Source organism: Streptopelia decaocto (genome assembly GCF_964273445.1).
Source record: "Streptopelia decaocto genome assembly, chromosome: 6".
NCBI classification, from domain to species: domain Eukaryota; kingdom Metazoa; phylum Chordata; class Aves; order Columbiformes; family Columbidae; genus Streptopelia; species Streptopelia decaocto.
The window spans coordinates 37,781,013-37,805,824 of NC_138660.1; the positions used below are offsets into that span (position 1 = coordinate 37,781,013).

A 24,812-nucleotide genomic window follows, 5' to 3' on the forward strand; every position below is an offset into this window, starting at 1 on the left:
CTAGTAAATACTAGTGTAAAGTGGCAATACACGCCTCTGTTCCTCTCATCAGAGTAAGTTGCCAACAGGTTTCTCCTCCAAAAAGAGAAAAATTATTAAAAGTATATCTTAAGTATCCTAAGACGGTTTACATTGCATTAATAAAATGCAGGATTAGTCAGTGTGTGAGTGTGCAGTGCATAAGTTTCCAGAGAGCTGGAATTCATGCATGAAGGTAAAAAGCTTTGGGACTTTTCTGGTGTTCAATGACAAAGAAAGATGTCACAAGATAAGCTATATTAGGACTCCCAAACAAAAACTGTATGTATGAACAAATCCCTACACCAGAGATCTTGCAATCTAGTAGACAGTGAGAGAAAAAAAGCAAAGGGGGAAGAAACGAGGCCACAAAGTGGTGATCGAAGCAACTTTCACTGTGATCAAAAGCAGTTCTGTTCCTTTGGCAAGTGTCTGTCTCCAGTCCTGCTGCCTCCTCTAGACCATACTGCCTCATTTTATTTGTTCCGCTGTTTAACCCCTTGCCTCAAAAAGCAACATGAAAATTCACTACTACAACATGCACTGATGGGCAGCAGTGGGATCCTGCTTCCTCTCACCCATTAGCTGTAAAATCCTCAATTAAATGTTCAGGACTCTCCCAGACACTGATGACCACTCAGGATCTGAGTTTGAGAAAGCCTGAGAAAACAATTTCTGTCCTCCCTTTCCAAGGAGAGGAAATTCCTCTTTATCCTGTAAAGTTAGTCCCACTTCTCCACATTTATGAGTGGGACTTGTTCATGATTGTATGACAAGTTTATGGCAAAGAAGAGACGTACTCAGTCTTCCCTCAGCCCATGCCAGTCCCTGAGAACTGCAGCATCTTACCTCTATGATTCCTGCACATCTGCTCCTGCTTATTTGCTGGCTAAGCATAGCACAAAGTTGGGTTACAGCAAAGAGATGAGACCTTTTTATCATCTCCACAGACAATCATCTGAACGCTTACACAGGATTTCTTCTACCTTTGGCTTTCAAGTTTTGGCTGTCCACAGGAAAAAACTCTCAAAATCTAAGCCCATTTACTTTTCTTTCCAGCACAATTGCTTATGAAATGACTATAGGGTACAAGAGCCTTAAAATTCTCCAGCTACTGAGAAATTATGGATAGCATCTTCAAATGCTGTCAGCAGCCAACAAACATTGCTAGAAAGATCTCCTTAGCATGCATGGATGGATGCATCAAGGGCAGTTGTGTCTGTACAAGAGAAATTCTTCTTGCACTGTGCATTTGGGATTTAAAGTGGGAACTCTGCACAGAGAGAATTAGCATTTACTTCTAAAACAGGAAACTTGCTTTGCATATTTCATTTTGACACAGTCACACTTTTTTTTTTTCCAAATAACAAGCTGAATCCTAAAATCCTAACATAGTTTACAAACAGACAAAGCCCCAATGAGTATGCAGTGAAATATGCCTGGGCAAGGGTGAACTAATGCTGACGCTGAATTGTGGTATTCCATGTCAGATTGAGCAACACATTATTCTGCAGATAGCTGGTGATTTCAAGAAGGTAGAGTTACATGTGAGCAATAACAGGAGAACCCATCCTTCACGCACACACAAACACATGCAAGAGCAACATGAGTTATCTGCGCACAACAGCTGAGCGTTTCCTACTCCCTCCCAGCCCAGAGGAGCTGAGTGGTTACTCTACACCAGCCTGTTCTCTCGCCCCCAGACATATGACCCTGTCCCATCTACAAGGACTCACTAAGGCACCATCATCATGCCTTTCCTGAAGCTTTCTCAGAGCGCTGCCCAGGATCCTGGGTAAGGATTCAAGCTGAGCAGACCTCAATGAAGACACGAGCCCTTGCTGTGAAGAGCTAGTGCCCTTCCAAGGCACACACTCCCTCATGTTGGCTCTCCTGTGCCCCGGGGCACACTTGGCACCAGCTAACTTTCCCCCTTGGAGAAACATCATTCCACAGTCTGCAGAGTCCCCTGTTCCACAGTGGGGCATCGAGGCGTGTTACCTGCAGTCTCCCTGTCCCCTGCCGACAGCTCTCCGTTGATCCCGTTCTCTTTGGTGCAAGCGTACGTCCCCGGCTGCTCATGGCCACCCAGCCCCGGTTCCTCATCTTCTCGGTAGGGAAATCCATTGGCACTTCTGACCAGTCCAGCACCTGCGCCGCCCTGTTCCTTAATTTCGGGGGAATGTGGGTGCGAAGAAGCCTCTGTTAGCTGACCTGAAGTCCAGTGCGGTGCCTTGGCTTCCTCCTTCCTATCCTCTGCCATGTTTCCTGGCCTTCACCGCTTGGCCTGTAACGACATTAGCAGGAGAGATGAGCTCTGAGGCGGGGATTGTGCCCCTGGCTGGCAGGCAGTGATCAGCTGCAGCACAGGCATCTTAACAGCAGCGCTGCCAGGGAAACTCACATCTGGCAGAGGACAGAGGGTTTAAACGCAAAAGTGTCTCTGTTTGTCTTTCCCAGGTGTGAGCAAACTGCTTTAAAACCTAACCAAACCACAAGCGGTAAGAATCACGGGTCAGGTCCTCCCTGACTCCCACGTGCCTTGCAATTATTAGCAGCAGTTTCTTGAGGGCTGCTCTTCCGTTAACCTGATTTTAACTCATTAATTACAGTTAAGTGTTGACCCACTTCATGAGAAGTGAATCGGTCACCATATTGCAATGACACCTTCCAGGGTGACACAGGGAAGAACACTGCAACTGCTAAAAGAAGTGAAGCTGCTATTGCAATTTGCACTGCAGTTGTAAGTAGCAGGTGCTCTTTGCGCACAGAACTGCAGGTTGATCTGTCCTCCGCAACATGTGCAATCTGCTGCCACCCATGACAGAAACCACATTTGAGAACATTCACCAAGTTCCTAAACATATGTGCTATTTGACCCTGTTTATATCCCTTCTTGCTTGCTGTTTTGTGAACATTCACACTCATTCCCTTTTAGTCCAAAACAGCCTGTGGGGAACAGTTGTTTCCCACACAAGAATTTGCATTCTCTTACGACTATTAGTATTTATTCATAAACAAAACTAATAATTACTTGCTACTTCACACGTATTTCACTCCTGTTAATTAGCTCTCATTTGTCCAAGCCAGGAAAAGAAGCCACTGCACAAGCCATAGGCTTTGGCTATTCCTCACAGAAAAATGTAGCAGTAGCTCCTCTGTATGGAAACCTAGGAAGACAACACATGGCAATCTGTGTTTTGATGCTAAAATAACCTCGGGGCTGGGGGGGGAGAGCAAGGTTTGACTTCAGCTAGCTACTTCAAAGTGAAAATCAGCAGGCCTTCTCCAAAAGAACGTGCCACACTGGACCACCCCACACACACCCTGAAAAGAAAACAGTTGAAGACAGTCAGGCAGCCAGGTATCACAGAGGCTGAGCACTCTAGAAAAGAAGGCACAAAAGTGGATGGTGCATATATTCTTCAGACATTTAACATGACCCAAACAAACAAGCCAGAAAATAAAAAACCCAAACAGTTTCCACAGAGCCAGGTCAGTTTGCAGAAAACCTGTGAACATGAGAAAAAGCTATTGTTATTTGGCAGATAATCATTCACAATCGATAACGCCATTCTGATCTGATATTATCATTTAATAATAAAGGTTTTTAGAGCTACTCTAAAACTAAAAAATCATGGTGAATCATGAAAATTAGATTTCCTTCACCATAAATATGTGACTCAAACTGTAGTTCCACCCCAAAAACTAATTGCATAAAGACTGTAGGAGGAGGTGAAACTTGAAGCCCAGCATTTCCTCTGAGCTGTAATGAAAACGGTGGGCTGAGTGGTATTCACAAAGCTCGGTGTCAATAAGACATGCCTCAATCCACTACAGAAATAGTAAACACCCTCAACAGCTCTTTGCCTTCCCCTCCTCCATTACCCTGATGGGACACTCACCAGTGACCCAGCAAAAGCCTCAATGCAACCATCTCAAATCACACCAGAAGAGCTGATGGGGTAATTATACAGGAGAGAGCCCAAACTGGACAAAGACCATCAGACCATCTCCAACATACCAAAGAGATAACCCTCTGCCTTTATTGCCTGTTAACAGCATCACACTAGAGAACGTTTTCTGATCCCTGTCTTTCCACAACATGAGGCCACGGGACAAACTTCTCCCTCTCTACAGGAGGGAGTAGCACACATCCAAAGCCATCAACATTCGGGGTCTGAGAACAGAGCCTGTTCTGGGAAAAAAAGGAGGCATTCCCATCTATATTCCCTGAGGAAGCTCAGGAAAAAAAGAAAAAATAAAACCCCAAACCATTACTCAAGGCTTTCCCCATCAACCCAGTGCTCTTTGAACCTGATAGCGTGCCCCAGGAGCAGCACCAACCTGCCCATCAGCTTCAGCAGCTCAGTCCCTGGGTCACCCAGGAGAGGAGCCCAGTGCCTCAGCAGGGAGTGAGAGGGTTACACAAGACTCGAGCGTGGGGAACGCAGTTCTGAAGATCCCTGGGATGAACGTAATAGCTATTATGCCTCCACTGCAGTTTGGAGGCTATTCTGGATCCCCAAAGTGCCCTTCCCCATTCCAGGCAGACACTCCCTGCTTCACTTGAAGCTCTTGAGGAAGGATATTCACATCCTTACAATGGACTGTGTCACAGAAGTCCTCTGTGAAAGTAACAGAAGTGCTTTTATCTTTAAAAATAAATACAGTGGGCAGGCTTCAATGAGAGCTGTGTGTATCTGGAGGCAGAATTTGGCTCAGTATTTATAATAGATGGTTACAGAGTGAAACATGGATGAATTCATTCTTTACTTTCTGTTATTCATCAAGTGCTCTCAGAGTTTATAATGGTAGTAGAAACACAGCGAGTGAATCACACAATGCATCTTTGTACTCAGCAATTTAGCAATGCCTATCTGCTGTACAGCATGATTCATCTGCAGCTCAGGCTCAAAACCAGAACACACAGGTGTGCTTTTTACCATCAGGTTAGTTGTTTTTCTGTCATGCATTAGCATACCATGGAATTAAATAAATCAGGTAACTAAAATGTTGACACAGAAATACCAAGAGTGGACAAATATTATGGCAGAATTTAAACAGAATTAGGTATATAAAAGGAAGAAACCTGGAATAGTTTGGACAATTTAGAGAAACACAGTACTTCAGGGAAGCAAAAAGTTCCTCTTTCCACTACAATTTTCTTATTCTTTGCATAAACTGCAAGAAAAACTTTCAAAAAATATCAGAAAAGAGGCACAGCCAGTCCTCTAAAATGTTATGTTAGTTAGTTAAAAGTTAATTTAAATATTTATGAGCCTTTTTTCCCTGCCCATTACAGCAGAACCTCAGTATCAGAGAATACACACCAGCAGTCTTCCTAGGATGTTCTCACTGTTTGTCTCGTCCATCGGCTGCAGATAGTGGCAGTGAGGGGGTGACTGGGCAGGTGCGGGACCACAGCAGCCCTGGCTGAGCAGGAAGCTGCAGCAGGGGTGGCAGAGCTTGCTGGCACCAGTGCCCCAGCACAGCATCTTGCTCCGAAGCCATCCTGGTGACACCACACCAATACGCCACAGAGCCTCGGCATAGGCTGCTCCAGCTACATGGCAGGGGATGGCTGAAACACTCCTCCTTTGTTACGTTCCCCATCCTGAAGCCCGACCAAAGCCAACTGTAAAAACCGGGGCATGGGAGCAGGGGTGGGAAATGCCCCGTCCTTCTAGAGGGATCAAGCAGGTGCAGTTGTGTACCACAGATGACATCAGTGATACTGACCCACATCTCCTGTGGGTCATGCAAAGCCCTCCCCAAAAGGCTTTCCTTGTCCAGACTTACATGCAGGATGCTACTGAAACCCTGGACATCCCCTTTCTGGAGAGATCACACTCCACCAGAAGCTGCCAACAGCAGCAAAGAGACATTTCACAGACCTTAAATTAATGTCCTTGTAACTCACATGGTGCATTAGGGATGGCATTATGGATCTGAACTGGACATCCTGCCTTCTAAACTAATAACTCATAGCAGAAATGATGTAAAAAGCAAATTCCGCCATCCTTTTCAACCATTTGGAAACTGTACAGAGACAGAAAAGAACAAACCTTGTGGAGAACGTGTGGTTCGACTTTGCAGTTACCTCCTCCTTTCACAGGCACCGTACATGTTATTTAATCCATATGCTCTTTTATGTGACACTGGCTCCTGCTGCCATGGCTGGGTTGAACTCACTGCTTTGAACTCGACATACAACAAATCACCCACAGTAATACAGCATAAGAGCATGATGTGCAAAACCCAAGATAATGCTGATTTAAACATCCTGTCATGCTAGCTGCCCTTCTATATATTTCTTAAGTACATCTTGCGGAATCACCTTAGCATTATATTAACATTGTCTTTGCATGTGAGCAGACGAATTTTCCGTGAATTTCACTTTTTAAGAGAACAGAATTAGACCAATACTGAAGGATTTTGCAAATACCCTGCCTTCTTGCCTCAAACCATGTTTTTACCTGCTCCTGTGTCTTTGAGCCCCTTCACAGTGAAATGAGGCTGCTTCAGAAAAGCTAATTCATTGACTAAGAGAAACAGCCACCTGCATACACAGAGGAAGAGCTACAGTTCCGGTTCAGAGGAGAGCATAACACTAGAGGTTCCTGAAAGGAGACACACCAGACCCCTCCAAAAAGAAAAACAAACCTGGCAGGGGACATGACCAGCTCCTGATAGAGAGGGGAGGAAAGTGCCCCCTGTATGGCTCCAGGGCCAAATCCTGAATCCCAGAGACCTGTTCAGCTCAGATGTACCATAGCACTGACTCAGCTACTCTGCTCCCGGCTCAGGAGAAGGTGGGGATCCCTGCATCCAGGCAGGCTGGGGTGCAGAGGCATGGCCAGCATGACCTCAGGCACCCAGGGCTTTCAGAACCCCTGAATGAGACTGCCTAAGACAGAAAATTTTATGAAATATAAGAAATTCAAATAATTTCTTTCAGAGAAAATAAACTTTTGAGGTTAGGTGTTCATAAATTTTTGAAGAGGGTACCAAGAAGCAGAGAAGAATGAAATTGTCTCCAAAATGACAACAACAACAACAAAAAATTCTTCCTCAACATTAAAAAAAAGAAGAAAAAATACAAATAGGGCACAATCTAACTCATACTGGTAAATAACACAACCAAGAAAACCTTTAATTCATGTCCACGTACCAACTGGGCAATTGTGATTATGTGTCTGAATATTAAATATCAGGCACTGTGGATTAAAAGGTCCTAAGGAAATTTGGCAGTAAATTTAACTCACCGACAGCTATGCCTAGAAGAGCCAAGGAAAGCAAGTAGGTATCAGGAGGCCAGCATAAAAGCAACAAGAGATAGAAGGTGGGAAACCTGGACTGACAAATGCTAATAAAACTCCTGCCACCATCACAAAGCTCAGCCTGTAGTATGTAGCACCCAAATCCTATCAGTGCTATTGTCTTCATGGACTCTCCACATATTTACAAAACAAGAGAAATAATTTTGGATGCCAAGAACACATGGAAAGCTTTGCACCTGCATTTCATTGCTGCATTTCAGTTAACATGCATCTTCTCTCAAATTAATTTAATTCTTTGCAGATGTGAGCGGTGTGCTGAATTCACACTGATCAAAAACAACCACAGCAAACAGCATGGATAGGGAGAAAGTCTCATGGCACCTGACAGGGACCACATTAGCTGTCCTCTTACTTAAAATGCTTGGTCATGGTCCAGAAGCCACTAAACGCTTAACAAAAGTTACCACTTGTTGCTAAATGTCTAAGTGCTGTAATTTTAGTAATATGGTATATATTAGAATGATCAATTTGTTCAATTGGAGCCACTCTACCTCTCGAACCTAATAAAGGAAGAACAGGTTTCTCTCATAATTATAATAAATAGGATTTATTTCTTCCTCATTCACTGCTTGAGTTATTAGCTGGCAGTTAGATCTCTCTTTCTAGACAGCAGAAGCAAGACCATTCTTCTAAATACTACCTTGCATCTGTTAAAAATGCAGCAGTGTTCATTTCACACTTGTATTGCTGTTAGGGGATTTTTAAAGGCTTTTCCCTTTCCACACTGCAAACAGTTAATCAATAGTCACATATTCTTTGTAGAAAATCCTTTTGATTGTACCTTGGATTACAAAGCAGACAAAAAATAATGGATGGTGCCTGGACCAGATGCTGAACAAAGGAGGCTCACTGTGGAAAGACCAAGAAAATCTACCACAATCTGCATCCTTGTCAGAGCTGAGAAAGAGGGATGGCTGCAGGCTCCGAAGCAGCCGATCAGACCTGCAGCACTGGCACAGCAGAGAGCGAGCAGAGCGCCAGAGGAGCTGCTGCTCGTTCTCTGTGCTCCTCCGCTCCTTCCTGCACGGTGTCCTCCCCTGTTTTGGTGCAGAGATTTAAACCCCTCTCGGAGTCTCCCATAGCTGGGCAGCAGCAGGGGCAGGCAGGTGGGAAAGGCGGCATTTCTCTGGGCTGCTGGAAAGCAGAGTGCAACTGAGCTGACCTGCTGGTGGATGCTCCCCGCAAGATACATGGTTGCCCAGCACACAAGACCCTCGCTCCCATGCACAGGGACTACATCAACTTGCTAAACTCCAGAAATCTAAAACTGGGTGCACTTCTCTCTTGCAACGGTGAAATCATGGTACTAGCAGCTTCTGCCTGCAAAGAAAAAAAGAAACAAAACACCAAAAACACCCACCAAACATGTACCATAGATCTCACTTCTAGCTAAAAAGCCAGAAGAATCCCTGCACACCCCTTCTAGCTCCAACACCATCCTTTTCAACAAACCATTTCTATTCATGATGCTGCATTTTTACACCATTTACCATTCATCAAACACCCTCACACACACCCATCTATCACTAATCATAATTGCTTCCTGCAGAAAGGCGTTTTAGCTGGTGAAGGAGATGGTAACCATAACAACAGCACCATGACAACTGTAAGTGATATCTGAAACAAGAAATAAAGCAAAAACTTATTATCAGTAAATTCAGTCCATTATAAGAATGGCAAAAGCACTGAAGAAGTACGTCCAGTCAGTAAAGGTGCCAACACAAAAAAACACAAGTCTCTCTGGATTAAATTGCACACAATCCTCCTGCAAATTTGAAGATGAGACACCATGACAGCCTTGACTTCTCCTGATCAGTAACCAGAGAAGGCAGTCCCTGCTCAATCCTACCTGTGATCTCTCGGGACTCAGAGGGGCTGAAGGACAGAAGGAATGCTGCCGGGAAGTCGGGATGTTTCCTGGCAGCCAGAAGACGCCCAAATTTCTCAGTGGAGTCTTTTGTTTCCAGGAGACTGATTGAAGCGAGCCCTACACAAGGATGGTATTGCTCCCAGGGGAACACCTCAGAGTCAGACACATTGCATTGATTTTTCCACCAAGCACCATTTCAAATGATCATCGTGAGCCCTCTCTGTGCACTTCAGAGAAAGCATTGCAGTTGGCAGGCTTGTTTGAAACACGAGGCTCCACGGCTGTTAGCCAGCAACCATCTAAATGGCCCGTGCCAATGCCCTGACTTTCAATCCTGGTAAAGAAAAAGATTAACCAACACTTATGGCAACATTGGCTTTTTCACCCTCAGTGTAGGAGGCACAAAAACCCCACCATAAATAAACAGCACTAGCTCCAAGGGCTGTGTGCAGATAAACTTATTTGGGGTGTGATCAGACAGGGAAATGTCCAAAGAAGCAGCTGAACTACGTGGCCCTGTCAGGGCTTTTCAGGGGGAATTCAGCTCACCAGTTTGCTACACGGGATGGACACACTGAAGTGGGCTTTGCCCATGAAATGTTTGTCACACAGCTTCCCTCTCCTAACTGCCTTGCTTTTCAAAACACTACAACAATCCAACTGGAAATGAAAACTTTCTACATTGTACACTTCAGTTCTTCCACAATATGAATAAAAAGAGATTATAAAGACTTCGCGAAATAAACACTTGTCTCAACGACTTAGTCCTTATTTGTACTTTCAGTCTGGTTTTTGCTATCAAATTAATTATAAAATATGTGCCACACTTATTACATTTTTAAAAAGCTAGGAAGAAGAGAGGAAACCTTAGTTTAAGATTATTGTAATGGGAAAAGCAGATTCAGATATCATCCAGAAAACATATCTGATAGAAAAACAGACATTGTTTTCTTCATATTTCCCTTTTACCAGAGTGGTCACTTCAAACCTTGGCAAGACAAGAGTTGAAAATCTCTAACACACAGCAGAGCTGGAGAACTGGCTATACGAGACAAGGGTGCTCAAAATACTACCTAAGGGGAAAACTCTTCATCAGTCAGGAAGAAGTAATACACAGCTTTATATAGTCATCACAGCCCAGGAAAAAAAAAAAAAAAAAAAAGTTAGAACTACTAGAAACACTCACAAATACACCATACTAAAAGCATTGTGGCTGCCAACATTTCACTAGTTTGGCCAGCTGAAATTTTGTCAGGAACAAACACTGGCCGGCTAATAAAAAATAAACACTAAATGCTTGGTTCCCCTCCCCATTGCCACTTCCATTATGACTTTCAGTGTTTGTAAAAGGCTGCAGTCTGAGAGCCCAAAACCAAAGTTGTCTTGTGCTTATTTATCACACACATATAGAAGGCAACATAGTACACACTACCGAGTTTACAATATTCTAATACTCATATTTTTCCAAGGCTGTTGTTTGAAGGAGTGGCAGCCAGACTTTGCATTTGCCATGGCTACTGCAAACAGGCTATACAGCCATGTGCTTCCTTTACTGTCAAGTCACGTTAATCAATACTTGTATTAGGATGGGGTCTGGTGAAGGTAGTCCAGAGAAAGAGTGAAATTTTGCATGATTTTGTGTTCCCTACACTGACCTTGGTAACACACATTGATTTAATGATGCATCTTTTCTCTCAAGAGACTACATGATAGATGACGGCTGAAATTAGGCAGCAAGGAATTAATTAATTATGCTAATACATTACTTGCATATTTTACAGGTAGTACAGGTCTATGCTCTTACCAACTTGAGTGGAGCTACTCTGTAAGCAGGTGAGGCAAACTGGATGATTTAGCAGAGCGGTGCTACAAGCTTAACTGCTAAGCAAAAACTCACAACCAAAATCTCACCCAGAATAAGCATTCGAACTCCACTGGTGTTTCTTTTCATTCTCAACATACATGAATTACTTTCACATCTTTACTTCTGCCAGTTTCACTAAGATCTCATCAAGCATGACACATTTTCACACAATCTTAACTTTACTCAGTGAGCTTTTAATTAGAAACAAAAAAATGCTGCCTCTACAAATGTGTCTGCATTTTTAAATTTTTTTAAAGGTCTTACCTTACTTTCAAAACTCATTCCACCCCTGCTACTGTACAATCTTTTAAAATACTCAGATGCTATCTTTGGGAGTATCATCACATCACCTACTACAAATGGAAAGCAGTATGTCCTGGGCTATTTTTTGGCAGATTATTCTTCATAAATACATGCAGAAGAACCAGCCTACGGGAAAAAGCTGGAACTTGGCATTTCCATCACGCTCCAGCTCTCTGTGCCCTCTCCTGGGCCATGAACCACTGAAAAGGGGGTAGTTCAGCAACTCCAGGGGTGGACTTTCAGGTCCAGCTGCCATCACAACTTAATTCTGTCCCATTCACATGCTGAAGTAAAGGAATACAGTCAATTATTCCACAAACACAAAGACATTGATGTGAAAATGAAGTATGAAGGTGACAACCTGAAAGGATTTTTAAGGCCATGTGCTGCTCCACTTTGTTTGGGCAAAAATTCTTGCTCATGTGAAAAAAGTTTCTCTCCAGGTCAAAGGCAGCACTCTTTTTGCTGAGAGTGCTTTTAGCTTCACTTCATAATACTCGGACACACCAGACACTCATGCCAGGGACACGGTGGAAGCAGAAGCATCTAATTGTCTAACAGGGGCACTGTTTATTCATGCTGAAAAAGAGCATCAGACAGAAGAAAGCTTGTTCTGAGGTCCCTCTATCCAGACTCACTTAAGCATCTTTGACTCTAAGGTTTCGTGCTCACAAAACCTCAGAGGCAGAGGCCCAGGAACCCATTACAGCCAGCAGAAGCCAATGATTTTAACTGCAGCACAAAACACATAACTGTAAACAAATAAATAGAAATAAGGAGAGCAAAGGTTGGAAAACTGATGGGAAGAGAGATTATTTGCAAAGTCTCCTTGCTTCTATATTTACAGGAAACTTGGCGTGCATTAGCTAGTGATAGATCTTTTTTTCCTAGGGAATGTCTGACCAGTGACTATTGTGCTGCAAAACCTCGGTCCTACAGAAGTTGTAGGGTTATTTCAACCCTTCATACTATTTTCTAACCAACAATGTTATAAACAAAGGACTTTTTCTAACTTAAATATACCCTCATGGTTGCATGACTTAAAAATTTGCGGTCCACCACATTCAGCCACCCATTCGTATGACCCGTGACTATATACCCAGACAAATAAAAGAATCTCTCCATACCTAGAAGTGAGAATACCCAGAAATCTTTTGTGCTCTTAAACTCTCTAGACAGTAAAATCCCAATATTTGGGATATAATTTTATCATGTGGTAGCTTTTCCCTGCCAAATCTTTACTAAACCAACTCTACTGCCTACAAAAGAAGAGCAAGCAGCCGCTCCTCCTGCCTGCTTGAGCACAGGGGCAGGATGCAGGGAGGACAGAGCCAGCATTGAAGGAATATGAAGCCACAGGAGCTGATTTTGCAGCCCCTCACTTTCAGAGGAAGTTTATCTCTCAAAAGGGGCTTCAGTTAAGATCTTGGGATGTGCAATGAAACAGAAAGAGGAGTTTATGTGCCTCAGCTTTTATTTTAACAACAGTGATTTTTTTGAAGTTTAATTTTTAATTCCCTGGTTTTCTCAATTAAGAAAAGTAAGGTATCCAAAGTGTGAGGAGGAACCAGCTCACTGAGTCATTCAGCCTTTCTGAAATCTTAATTGCAGGACTTGCTGTCACAGCAAAGACCCATTTCAGGGCTCCCACGGGTGTATGTAATTACCCAATTCTTGCCACAGGTTGGGTTTAACCTTGTTCTGCTGCCACCCTTTTTCTTCCCAACTGAGCTGAGGGCTTGACATGCGTATGCGAAGTCAGTGTGTTCTCCTGGGATACAATGAAGAATGAATGAGTTTTGTGGGAGGCAAAGAGCAAGCCCAGGGCTGGGGAGCAGGGCAGGGTAAGAAAGTTGCATTGAATGAAGAAAGTGCATGTCAAGAATGATATGATGTGACGGATGAACAAATTCAGTAACTGAGGAAAAAGTCTGGAAAAAAACCAACCCATGGGGCTGAACGTGTGTTGTTTTAATACTACGAGGCAGCCGGAAGGAGAGAGAAAAGCTCAGATTTGCCATTTCCAATCAAACCATCCAGTCTAGACTCCTGCCACAAGCAGTGGCCAGCACAAGGTGCTCCACATGAAGAGGCAAGAAGCTCCACAGAGCTTCAGTCTCACATCAGCGTGTTCTCAATGCACCAAGTCTCCACCCAGTGACACAGTCCTGCTGATTTCCATCAAAGGCAGGTGCCTACATGCCTATGAAGATTCAGATCAACATGCTCTTTCCAATACAAGCAGTGCATATAGAAGATACCCTCTAAGTGATTTTCTGCACAAGGGGAGTGTGTCCTTCCATGGACTGCATCAGAGATTTCAATTAGGAGGAAAACAGGACACAAAAAACACAATGAGATACAGGACATGTACATCGTTGATAGACACAGAAAATTTGCACACACATTTATGTGTTCAGGTGCTTCTGATGTCTTTTTTGAGAGGTACCCAGGATTCAACATATGAACAATATCGAATTTCTCTGTATTTTTCCTTTGGCAAAATCTTTCAGCAGCATTAATGCTGAAGTTGGTTTAGGATGCCTGAAAGCATTAAGTATTAATCACAAATGAAATATAGTAGACATGGAAAAGGTACAGAGAGCTCAGCAGGGATGATCAGAGAGCTGGAGAAGCTTCTGTGCAAGGAATGACTAAACAGGCTATGACTCTTCATCCTGGGACAGAGGAGATGTTTATAAAAGTTGGTGAAACATGATGATAAGCAGAGAAAACAAACAATCACTGTCTCCACAAATATGTATGGTGCATCAAATAGAACTCACTTGTGGCAGCCTCCCTACAAATGAACAGAGGCGATTCTACCCACTGTAGGGAATTATACTGTGCAAGAGGTGGTGCATGATAGAAGTTCATATAAGTTCAAAAGACAACTGCTGATATTTTCTTCCATTAATTTTCCCATCATTTCTCCATTTGAGAGCTTTTTCTGGAAAAAGGAATGTTTTTACCATGTAAATAAAATCTAGATCTAGCACAGCTTAGAGGCTTTATTTGCTATTATAATATTGATATTAAATAATTGTGTTGTTTCCTGCCACTGATTTTTAAAGGTGACCCTTGTCCATCAACTGTGATGGAATGTCATAGCTCCTTGCTGAGCATCACGATGTTTAAGAAACTCTAAATGAAAATGTATGGCATAGACTGTATTACACTGTAAATGAAAAGCACCCATTGCAAGGCCAGGCTCTAGCAAATGAACAGCTTTGTTAGTCTAATAGGTTTCTAAATGAAATGTGGCATTACATCCCAGGCACACATCCTTCCATATCCCTTCTGCCAACGCAGCAAGAACAGCGTCTGCAGACTTCATCTTGGCACTTGTGTGGAGCTGGTTCACCAGATGAAGGAAGGGAATGCTCTTTTTCATCATGTTCTGCAGAACTTGACCACCTCATGCTAAAAATCTATAGACTGCACATGATGACACTGAGTTAATGATAAGGTTGGGGACATCAACAGGAAGACCAGTAGAGAAAAAGTGTTCTGGGGTAGGGGTGACGCTGAGGAGAAAAAGCATATGAGCAGCTAGGAAGGTAGATGGCTCTTCCAGAAGGACCTGGTTATACATCCAGAGCCACCACTTGTAAGAGGTCTCATGAGATACTATATGTAAATATTTTATAGATGGGATGCTTGAAGCTGCAATAGCATAAGCAAAGTCTTGTATGTTTTCCTTCTTCATCTAGGACAAGCAGTCTGAAACACATGCCCCACCGCTGACCTCCAGTCTGACCCAGAGGGGCTGTCTCTGCTTGAAAAGATGATTCATTCACTCTGCTAGAAGGGCTGAATGAATAGGCAGTATTCAGACTGCAGAACGCTTATCACTTGGGATTCCCTCAACATTTAGGTCTGACATGACTGGGTCAGTAACCACACGCTTTTGTTCCTAGCTTCTCGAACAGAAATGTCTCTTTGCATCCTTCAGTGGTTCCCACAAATCAGGTCGATTTTTATGGCTTGCTAATTATTACTGCTAGACTTCTGCCAGGCTTCAAGATGAAAAGAAGTGTATTTCTGAAAGCTCAGGGCACAAAACCTACAGAATAAATCACTGTCTATCTGGCAGCAACAAAATTCAGCTATGGCAGCCACTTAAACATACACATCTGGATAGCACTCAACTTTATTTGTTTAGGAATGGAAAGTTTTGTTCTGCTATTGTTGATGGAGCATACTAAAGACTGACAAAAATGCAAAAAGAGAAGAAGTAGTAACTGTCACAAATTGGATTTTGTCTAGAGGTGCATCAACATATATCACACGTACAAAGCTATCTGCAATGACATTAAGGTTGCAAGGTTACACCTCAGGAGTTTGGCTGTGAAGGAAATTAAAGATGATGGCAGAATCGTAACTGGGTCTTCTTCTGCATATTTACTAAGCTACTGCCTAGTTCAACAAACATATTTTATTCTTCTCATTCCCTCTGCATAGATTATCCTAGTCTCCATTGCATCAGCTTCCCACCCCAGGAATTGTTCCTGTGGGCTCTAGTCCCTTAGACAGGGCCTGTCCATGTTTGCTGTCCATCCATGCTTTCATCACTGCAAACTCTGAAAGTTTTATCCTTCTCATACCAAGGTCTGCTTTCAGATCATGCCCTGCAGGTTCCATCCCAAGCAGCAGTTTCCTAATTCCCATTCCTGGGGAATTAGTTTTCCTTCCTGGACTTCTTATCCAGTCCCTCTCTACAACTTGTGTCCATCTCATGCTTACCCATCCTCACCTTTCCCCATGCATCCTTTATCAGAGCTGTCCCTTCTGCCCTTGACCCCCTGCTTCCACAAGTTCTTGGCCATGTTTTCTAACTTTGGTTGCCTCTGCATTTGAAAGCATGGACTTTCTCCTCTTCTGGAGACTATAAGCAAAGGAGAGGCAGCTTATTTCACCACCACCACCACCCCTCTCTGTGATGTGATATGATATGACATGATGTAAATTGGGTTGGTCAGGCTCAGGGACACTGGAAGCAGCAGAGGCTCTAGCAAGTCTCGCCTGACACTCAGCAAACTTTCAAAAGTCCCCTCCTCAACAATGCGGATGCTAAAGAACTTCACAAACAGGATCTTGACTTAAAACAGCAAACCTCGTTCCTTCAACCCAGCCCAGGAAGGCAACCCTGACTGCAGCAAAAGGCAGCTGGGGCCAAAACACGTGTAAGAGAGCAAAACAAGCGTAATTGACAGAGGGGAAAACTGCAGCCTAAAACACAAAAAGTTTGGCAAAGTGCTAACAGAAACAGGATTTTATAATGGAAAGCAGCAAGCCACCTTAGCTGGCAGCCTCACCTATAGCACCACGATCAGGAAATGGACTGTATATAAAGGTATGTATATGTTATTCTCAGAGATCCACCGGCAGATAAGATCGCTGTATCCATAGTGATGGTGAGTGATGCACTGGCAGTACCACAGGCATTTTTCCAGGGTACAAGACAAGCCATGCCTCAGCATACGGCCCATGTGTAGCCTCATGCCAATCTCTGAAACACCCCTAAGGCCAGTGCTAAATGCTCACAGACGAAAATACTGGTTCAGGCATTGAGACTTCCTGACCAGCTCACAGATCATGAAAGTCTCCTCCTACCCCACACCCGATTTTTGCAGTATACTAGGCTGAGTTGGCATTTGAGGGCATTTTTCCAGGGTACAGCACCAAGATACTTTCCAGCATCGCTGGGTACCCTACATATGCACTCTCAAGAACAAAGAAACAGTGAAAACACTTTCTAAAAAAAGAACCACAATACTTACATATTATAAAATGAAGAACTCTGCTGCTGTCCTTTTAGTTGTTATCAGTTTGAAACACTTTACATGAGTGAGGCTGCAGCACAAACTAGAATAAAACTCTAAAGCTCCTTTTGCTGAAGCACTGCTAGGATCAAACCCTACTGTGCACATACCAATCAGCAGAGATTTTCAGTGAGGATTTACTTTGGTGCTTTGTCAGTGTTCTCTGGGAATATTACAAAAGCTAGGAGATTTTTCTTAAAGCAAATTTTCATTTGTCCTTCAAAGAGGCACCTTATTTGATACTGAAGGATGTGATGTGGAAGGATGCACCAAAACTGCAATCCTCAACACATTTCAATTTTCTTTAAATTTCTGAACAATTTAGAGGGGCTTTACTTGGTGAAGTGAGAATTGTTAACATCAGGCTAATAATGACTGCAATATCCACATCATTATATTTGACATAAAGCCTGTGATCAAGTGCAAAAATTACCATTTAAAAGATAGAGTTGATATTTCAAACATCAACCATTCAAATGATATGCTGATTTGAAGAATACATTGTGCTTTGCTTTGTTGTACTGCTTCCAAGGAGCATTGCTCACAACCATTTGCAGCTTCTGAAACAAGGGTGGTATTCTTCCTTTTTCCACAGCAAGAAATGACTATTGAGAAAACATGTTTCTGAACAGAAGGCTTCTTTCTATCAATACTAAATGAACACAAAGGTGACAGGAAGTTACTATATAATCAGTTCTCTCCATATAGCTAATATTGCACTGCTCTCTTTGTTTCGTAGTATAAAAACCAATGCAGCTCTATTTTCCTTGGTTCTTGACCCTTTACTGCTTTCTCTACTGGTTTACCTGTTTAGAATCACAGAAGGTCTTAACATGAAAGATTTCCAAAACTAATGGGTGGATTTATGAACACTGTCCAATGTTCTCCTTATCACACCAGAACAATCTCCCATGGCAAGAAAGGCGCAGGAGTTCAGATTAAGGGGGATCAGTACAGCATTCACGGTCTTCTGCTCAAATTCCCAGACCAGTTCTCAGCCAGTGGTATGGAAAATGGTCAGGGAAAATAATCTGAAGAGATTGCATTAAGACATTTCTTGCTCCAGCTCTTCTTCAAAATCCAGATAAAAAAATTCATCACAACTTAATTCCTAACATTCATTTTCCCATTTCAGCAATTGCCGAATAAGGAAGTCACAAGATCATAAAAATGGGAGGCAGCAGCAAAGTCCAGTGCTGTAGCCATGCTGGAAAATACGTTAAGACCCCTGGACCATCCCATCTCTGCAAATCATTGTAAGGTGTTTATGCAATGCCAAATTAGATGGGAAGGGGCACAACTGCACTTTTAGACACTAAAATAAACAACAGTTCCTTTTGTGGAAAATAGCCTAAGCATTCAGCATAATCTTGAGAAGAAGGAAGCGCAGAGCAGTCCGGTCTCACTGCAAAGCAGCTCAACACCTGTGTGGAAGAGCAGGGAGACAAGACCACCTTTCTTCCCCGTGTTTGAGATGTTTCTCTCCTTTCCCAACCCCTAACTGCAGCATTTTCTCTTACTGGCAATCCTGGTATTTCTGCAAATCCTGCTTTCAACACTTTTCTGAAGGTGTGGGCTTGGTCTTACTGACAGAGCCAGCCATGTCTACATTGGGAGATCACCAATGTGCGTTAACCATCCCTGACACACAGTTCCTGAGACAAGGCTGTAGTTCTTCTGCAGGTAAGCAAGGCAAGGACATTTGGGCTGTTACAGTGTTAAATCCTATAGCGCTAATCTGTAGGCAGGCTGCAGTCAAAAGAGAGAGAGAAAAAAATCCCTGGAATTTCATTTCCACACGTATTTAAAAGCAGGAAATAGCCAATACATTAATCATTGTAAACCAACTTCTTCCTCAGCAGCTAAGAGTGAGCTGTATCTTACATTTTCTGACACCCACAGAGGATTACTGACTTGCATTCCCTTGTTCACTGCCTATCTGCAGAACTGCAAAAATATCGGTCTAGATTAAGTGAATTCATAACACAGAAAGCATCAAACACAATTGAACATGGCAAAGCAGTAGACCATCTAGTGATCAGACATGATTGCCTGATTTCCATGAGTTAGCATGTTTTAGCCATGTGCTGCTTTCAATATCAACTCATTAACAGAAGGAGAAGCATTCAATTCAGATCCTTCCCGATTTAACTTTAACCCCTTGTTTCTGCTTTTCTCTGCATCTATTCATACATACGGAAATCCATGACAACTCCATACAGCATTCCTCAGCTTCTCATGCATTTTCATGTGTGTTTTGATAGGAGTTCCTGTTCGCGATAATGACTCAAAACATCTGTCAATAAAACTGCATCTCTCAGGAATTACAAATATGACATAACTGTGATGCCAGAATACAACTAAAAGAATGAGAAAGCAACAGAAGAAGTACATTACAGCTTACTTTAATTGTACCTTCTTTACAGAGAAGACAACAATAGAACCTGATAAAAAGATGACAAAGATTTTTTGCATTCAGCAACACCTCCTTCCATTTTACTTCCCTTGTCATCTCTGCACCAGAAACACTGAAATAACCGGCATCACTGTAGTTGTAATGACTTAACACCCACCTCAAGCACATATAGAAAAAAAGAAAAAAAAACACAAACAACTAGTTTTGTAGGCTTCAGTGCTTTTAAATTATGTTTGTTACCATGAGAACTTGATTAAAATGCCACCCACAAGTGTGCAGAAAAGGGGAAAAAACAACAACAACAACAAAATCTACTTTTAATCGGGGTAGTACACTTGCTGCATTGCAGCATTTTCATAAGCTCTACAACCTTCTGCAGTAAGAGGCAGCAGAGATGCCCAGACAGACATATTTTGCTGAATACTTTATTCCGGAAAAAAAATAGCTGACAGCACAGTTGCCGCCCAGTACCATTACACGATATTCCATTTGAGGAAGATCAAACACACATACATGTTCTGCACCATGTTACGAGGCTTGATTTGAAACCAGACAATTATGTGTTTGTGCAAGGCGGGGGCAAGTCTGGCAGCTGCTCAGGACAAAAAGTATATTTGGTGGTAACTGAGACAAATCAAAGCTCTGAAGAAACACTCTGGTTTCCCCTCCATCTTATCCATTTGCTAGCTTTATAATTTTAGCCTGATTTTTATGTATTTATATTTCTGTAAATTCAAATGGCAGCACTGTACTGTCTAGGCTTTTTTTTTTTTTTTTTTTAATTTACAGTCTTACATTAATCTTTGGATTAATGGCTATGGACACTGCATTACTGCAGTTTGACTCAGAGCCAGTTTGCAGAACAGGCACCCCAAGCCTGCAGCCAATTCAAAGCAAATAATTAGCAGTGTGGCTGAATCAAGATCCAGTAATAAACTACTAAAAGAAGCTTGCTCAGCGGTGTTTGTGTTAAACGCCACAGCTGATGCAGACTATATGAATGGCATGCTGCCAGTGGTGGGCTAGGAAGGAGGAAGAGTTTCACACCTCTGATCAGAATAACTTACTAGCCACTTACTGAAGGAGTCATCTCACACAGCTCTCTCTTAAAAAAGACACATTTACTCATCCACAGGAAGGAAGCTACTGCTATTGCAATTAAGAGACTGGCCAAACTGTATCTCATTTAAGGTGAGAACAGGACAAATTTCCCTGTGAAAGGTCAATTACCCTCTCGAGGACACTGTTCATGCCAGAGCATTAGGCATCTTTTAGATTTCAGATTAATCAGCTCTAAGAGGAAAAAAATCTATCAGCCAGTGAGCTATGTCAGAAACCTTGGCTCCCATCTTCTCAAGGGAGACAGAAACTGAGCTGACAGAAGGGGAAAAAAGTAGACCTTTGATATAACTTTCGGTGCAATAGGCAGGTCTCCTAATTCTTCACCTGCATCTTCGTACATTAGTATAATACTTGGTCTATCCATCTTGAATGTTGTGCATAAATGTGTGTATTTGCAGCTGTACTTTGACCTGTCATCACAGACAATAAAGCATTCTTCACAAGACGAGGCAACAAATCTATGAATCTGCAGCAGGGGACACCCTAAAAGATGGTGGCGTCCCATTTGAACTGGTCAGGCTGCATGGGGACACGGCACAGCGGAGGCACAAATGTCCTCCCATGACACCAGAGGATCTCAGCCGTGCAGTATAATAAAATGAAATGTACTTGCTTGAACTTAGAGAGTGTCTCATACCTCCTATTAAGCAAGATCCTAAAGGAGATTTTTTAATCACTGTCAATTGATTTTTTTGGGAAGAATTCTACACAGCGTCTACCACGAGTGATTTCAATGAGGTCAAGAGAACTACCTTGATGTACATCAGCTCCAAATCTGGCACCTCTTGGCTGCCTGGAGCCCTCACCTTCCCCCCTTTTCGCACCCACACATGTATGGAACTGACTCCCACCAACTTGCACGGGATATACACCATGTAGGCAAAACATGAACAAAGCTTGACCCTACAGACACAGAAGACAACAGACATATCATAGCTGTGGGTGTAACATGGTGCAAAGAGGGACACAGCAATCGGAATCACAGTAGCCACAGCTGAGCTCTGTACAACCTGCTTTCACACCTAGGATGCACAACACTGTAGCTATGCCAGTTTAGGCCAGCTCAGACAGCCCCTTGGCTCAATGACATCACTTTCCTATTTTTTTCCTCCTTTCCTTCTCTTTCTCCTAATTGTAGTTAATCTGGGATTGTGCTCCCATAGGGTTGCAAAGAGAGGAAGAATGTTACAATCATCCAGACCTCCCAGTGACAAAACCCAAAACATCTCTCCTTTGTGTTCAAGTAAAAGCCTGCCTTATTCTTCATAGACATGGATTTTCCAGGAGATTATTTAAAGTACCTTATAATTGCTAATGTTTTTAAAGAGATTTCCCTTTTATTATCTATAGGCTGCAGAGAGAATTATTTGTTTCACCTCTTCTCTGGATTCTTAGTTTATTATTTGCTGCCAATTTATCTTCTCCCATTAGGCACTAGCTGCAAAGAATTTGCTAAAATTGACCAAAGGATGACAAAATTCATCCACTGATTCAAGTACCTTCAAGATTATTTTACTCAAATAGAGATTTTCCTTTCTTCTACCACTGTGTTATAGAACAGATATTCCCATAATCACAAGGATCTTTCAGAAGGAAGAACAACTTTATGATTAAGGCACTGAAATGCAACATCAGAGTTCAGATCAGGGCTCTGCTGTTCACTTGCTCCATGACCTTGAACTTATGAATAAATAAGTCTGTGCCTCAGTTCTCCCAGCTGTAAAACATGGATTATAATGTTCATGCTGTCTGTAACTTGCCTATTTATGCTGCAGACCCCTCAGGGAAAGGGCTGTCTCTTCCCATATGTGTGAGGATGCTCTGGCTCCCAAATCCAGATTTGAGAAAGTTTTGCTCAAGGAAGGACATTTATCAGACACAGCATGTGCCTGGAGGCAGCACAACCAACTTTTTCAGACACAAAAAGGAGACCCAAAAGGAGAGGACTGCGACTTTGGCCACTGAGCACAGCCTGAGTTGCTTCTGGAGCATGCTGGGGAAGCAGAGGGATCCAGGACGCCGTGTGCTGGACAGCTCTGGGGACTGAGGCATCCTGAGCTTTGGATGTCTAACAGCCCTGGCCCCTGGGAGCCTAGAAGCTCAACCCTGCTGAAAGGGACCACAATCCCTTAAAACTCTCAATGATCAGCTACGACTATCAAGAGTAGCCACTGCTTAAAATATGTATGTGAATATGTGAAGTCTCTGATGAAGGTTGCAGCCCTCAAACTACATTAAGGAACCCCTGCTGTTGATGTTAGCATAAAAACAAATGAAAATGCAGATTCTTCTTTCAACTCCGTAGGACTGCTGGCCTGACCAACTGGCTGTCTCTAAATGACTTAATTCTTTCACAGCATCTCCATAACACTTCCCCTCTCTTTCCTCCAGGGTTCTATATAAAGGTTTTTGCATTTCTTCTTCTGATGGGTGCTCATTTCTAAAAATACTTTTACAAAGAACTGCCTTTGGTAGCAATTAAACACGGGACACAATGTAGCATCAGAATCCATTTAAGAAAACATAAATCACAAAGTATGCATCAAGTCCCCGATACCAACCTGTATCCACAACTATGTAAGAGGTCCTTAAAATTTTTCCCTGACATTCAACCAATAGTGCCAACTCCCTGCTCGGTTCTGCCAGTTAACTCAGCTGAAGATGTGTGAATGTACAAGCAATCCAAAAATACTTGCTCCCTAATTCTCTCATTATGTTTTTGCTCTGGTTTCCTGTGTCTGCCTGTCTGCTGTGTCTATCCACATCCATAATTGTGAATCACATCGGCCAATTTCTATCTTATTTGACAGAAGATACCAAGCTCCTACCTACCACCTTAGGAAATCCACAGATGGGTAGAAGAGAGATAAGATCTTAATGCCTCTATGAATGGAAATACAAGAAGAGCTCAGCTCTTATTCTTTCTGTTTGGCAGTGTCCTCATGGTCTAATTAGTAGATGTGGAGCTCACACGCAGCCACAGCATGTGCTCTTTCTGGCCCAATTAACTGTCTAAGCAAAGACAGGTAGAGGATGAAACAGGTGCTGGTTAACCTACAGTGGGGAGTTGTTGCGGAGAGGACGTAGTTGCTGAGAAAATGTTACGTGGAACTCAAATTAAGTCAGAAGGCCCCAAACATTCAAGGAGTAAATTGAGATACTTTGGTGAAGAATTGGAATAAACATGAGGGAAGGGAGCCAGGGATTCAAGGAAGAACGAAGTGCTGTGGGTCTGAAAGATCTTAAGAGATAGTGTGAGTCCTTCATAGGGAACCAAGGGATGAGGAAACTAGTGGTACCTGGTACCACAGGAAGAAAATAGAGGGGCTGGAGAGTTAGGGGTAGACTGCAGATAGTGTAGTGGAGAAGGTCACAAGCTGTGAGTAGAGAGCTGACACTAGACACTACCTCACACCAACAAATAATACCAATTATTTTAATTCACAAACTAGTTTAGTTGGTAACACCATTTCCAGCAGCAAGCTGAACTCAAACCAAGAGGAAGACCTGACTTCAGGGCATTTCAAAGTACTGAATTGCTCTGAAGGGTACAGGTACTTTTCAGATTGTGAGAGAAGGCACTTTTGTGGCTTCCTCAGGAAGGAAAAGCTTTTCTTGTCTTAATTTGCTGGGTTTATTGCTAGCTGAAGCCAGTTATCTAAACATTTAAAACGTGGGAGGGAAAAAGTGTGTGTGTGGGGGGAAAGGAATCTAGTTCCATTTTAAGGCCAACTTTCAGATTAGTTTTTCATGGAGCTGAACTATTTTGGCTGCATTAGTAACTGGACTTTTGCTGTATTAGAGAGAAAAATATTCCAAATGGAAAACATACTAAACAGCAGAAACAGACTAGAAATGAAGCTGGCCTCATGTGTTTTACAACCAAAACACACCAGATTTTGAGTCAGAAAACCCAAGCAATTTAAGATTAGCTCCCTTGTTGCTTGCATGCTGATATGTCCCAGGTGAATCACATCATGTGAGTATGGTTTTCCATCGACAATTTCCCAGCATGAACTACAGAGTTTCTAAGCTACTAATTACACTGACA

At 42.6% G+C, this 24,812-nt stretch overlaps 1 protein-coding gene across 1 annotated transcript in view; it reads right to left on the reverse strand.

Annotated features, from left to right (window-relative positions):
* The window catches only part of MAP2 (microtubule associated protein 2), a 99,724-nt gene that overhangs the window by 68,239 nt on the left and 6,673 nt on the right, over nucleotides 1-24,812 (reverse strand). Inside the window, exon 2 of the mRNA XM_082055978.1 lies at nucleotides 2,020-2,305. Coding sequence (XP_081912104.1) covers nucleotides 2,020-2,281 — 262 coding nt within the window. The 5' untranslated portion in view covers nucleotides 2,282-2,305. The remainder of the gene's footprint in view (nucleotides 1-2,019; nucleotides 2,306-24,812) is intronic.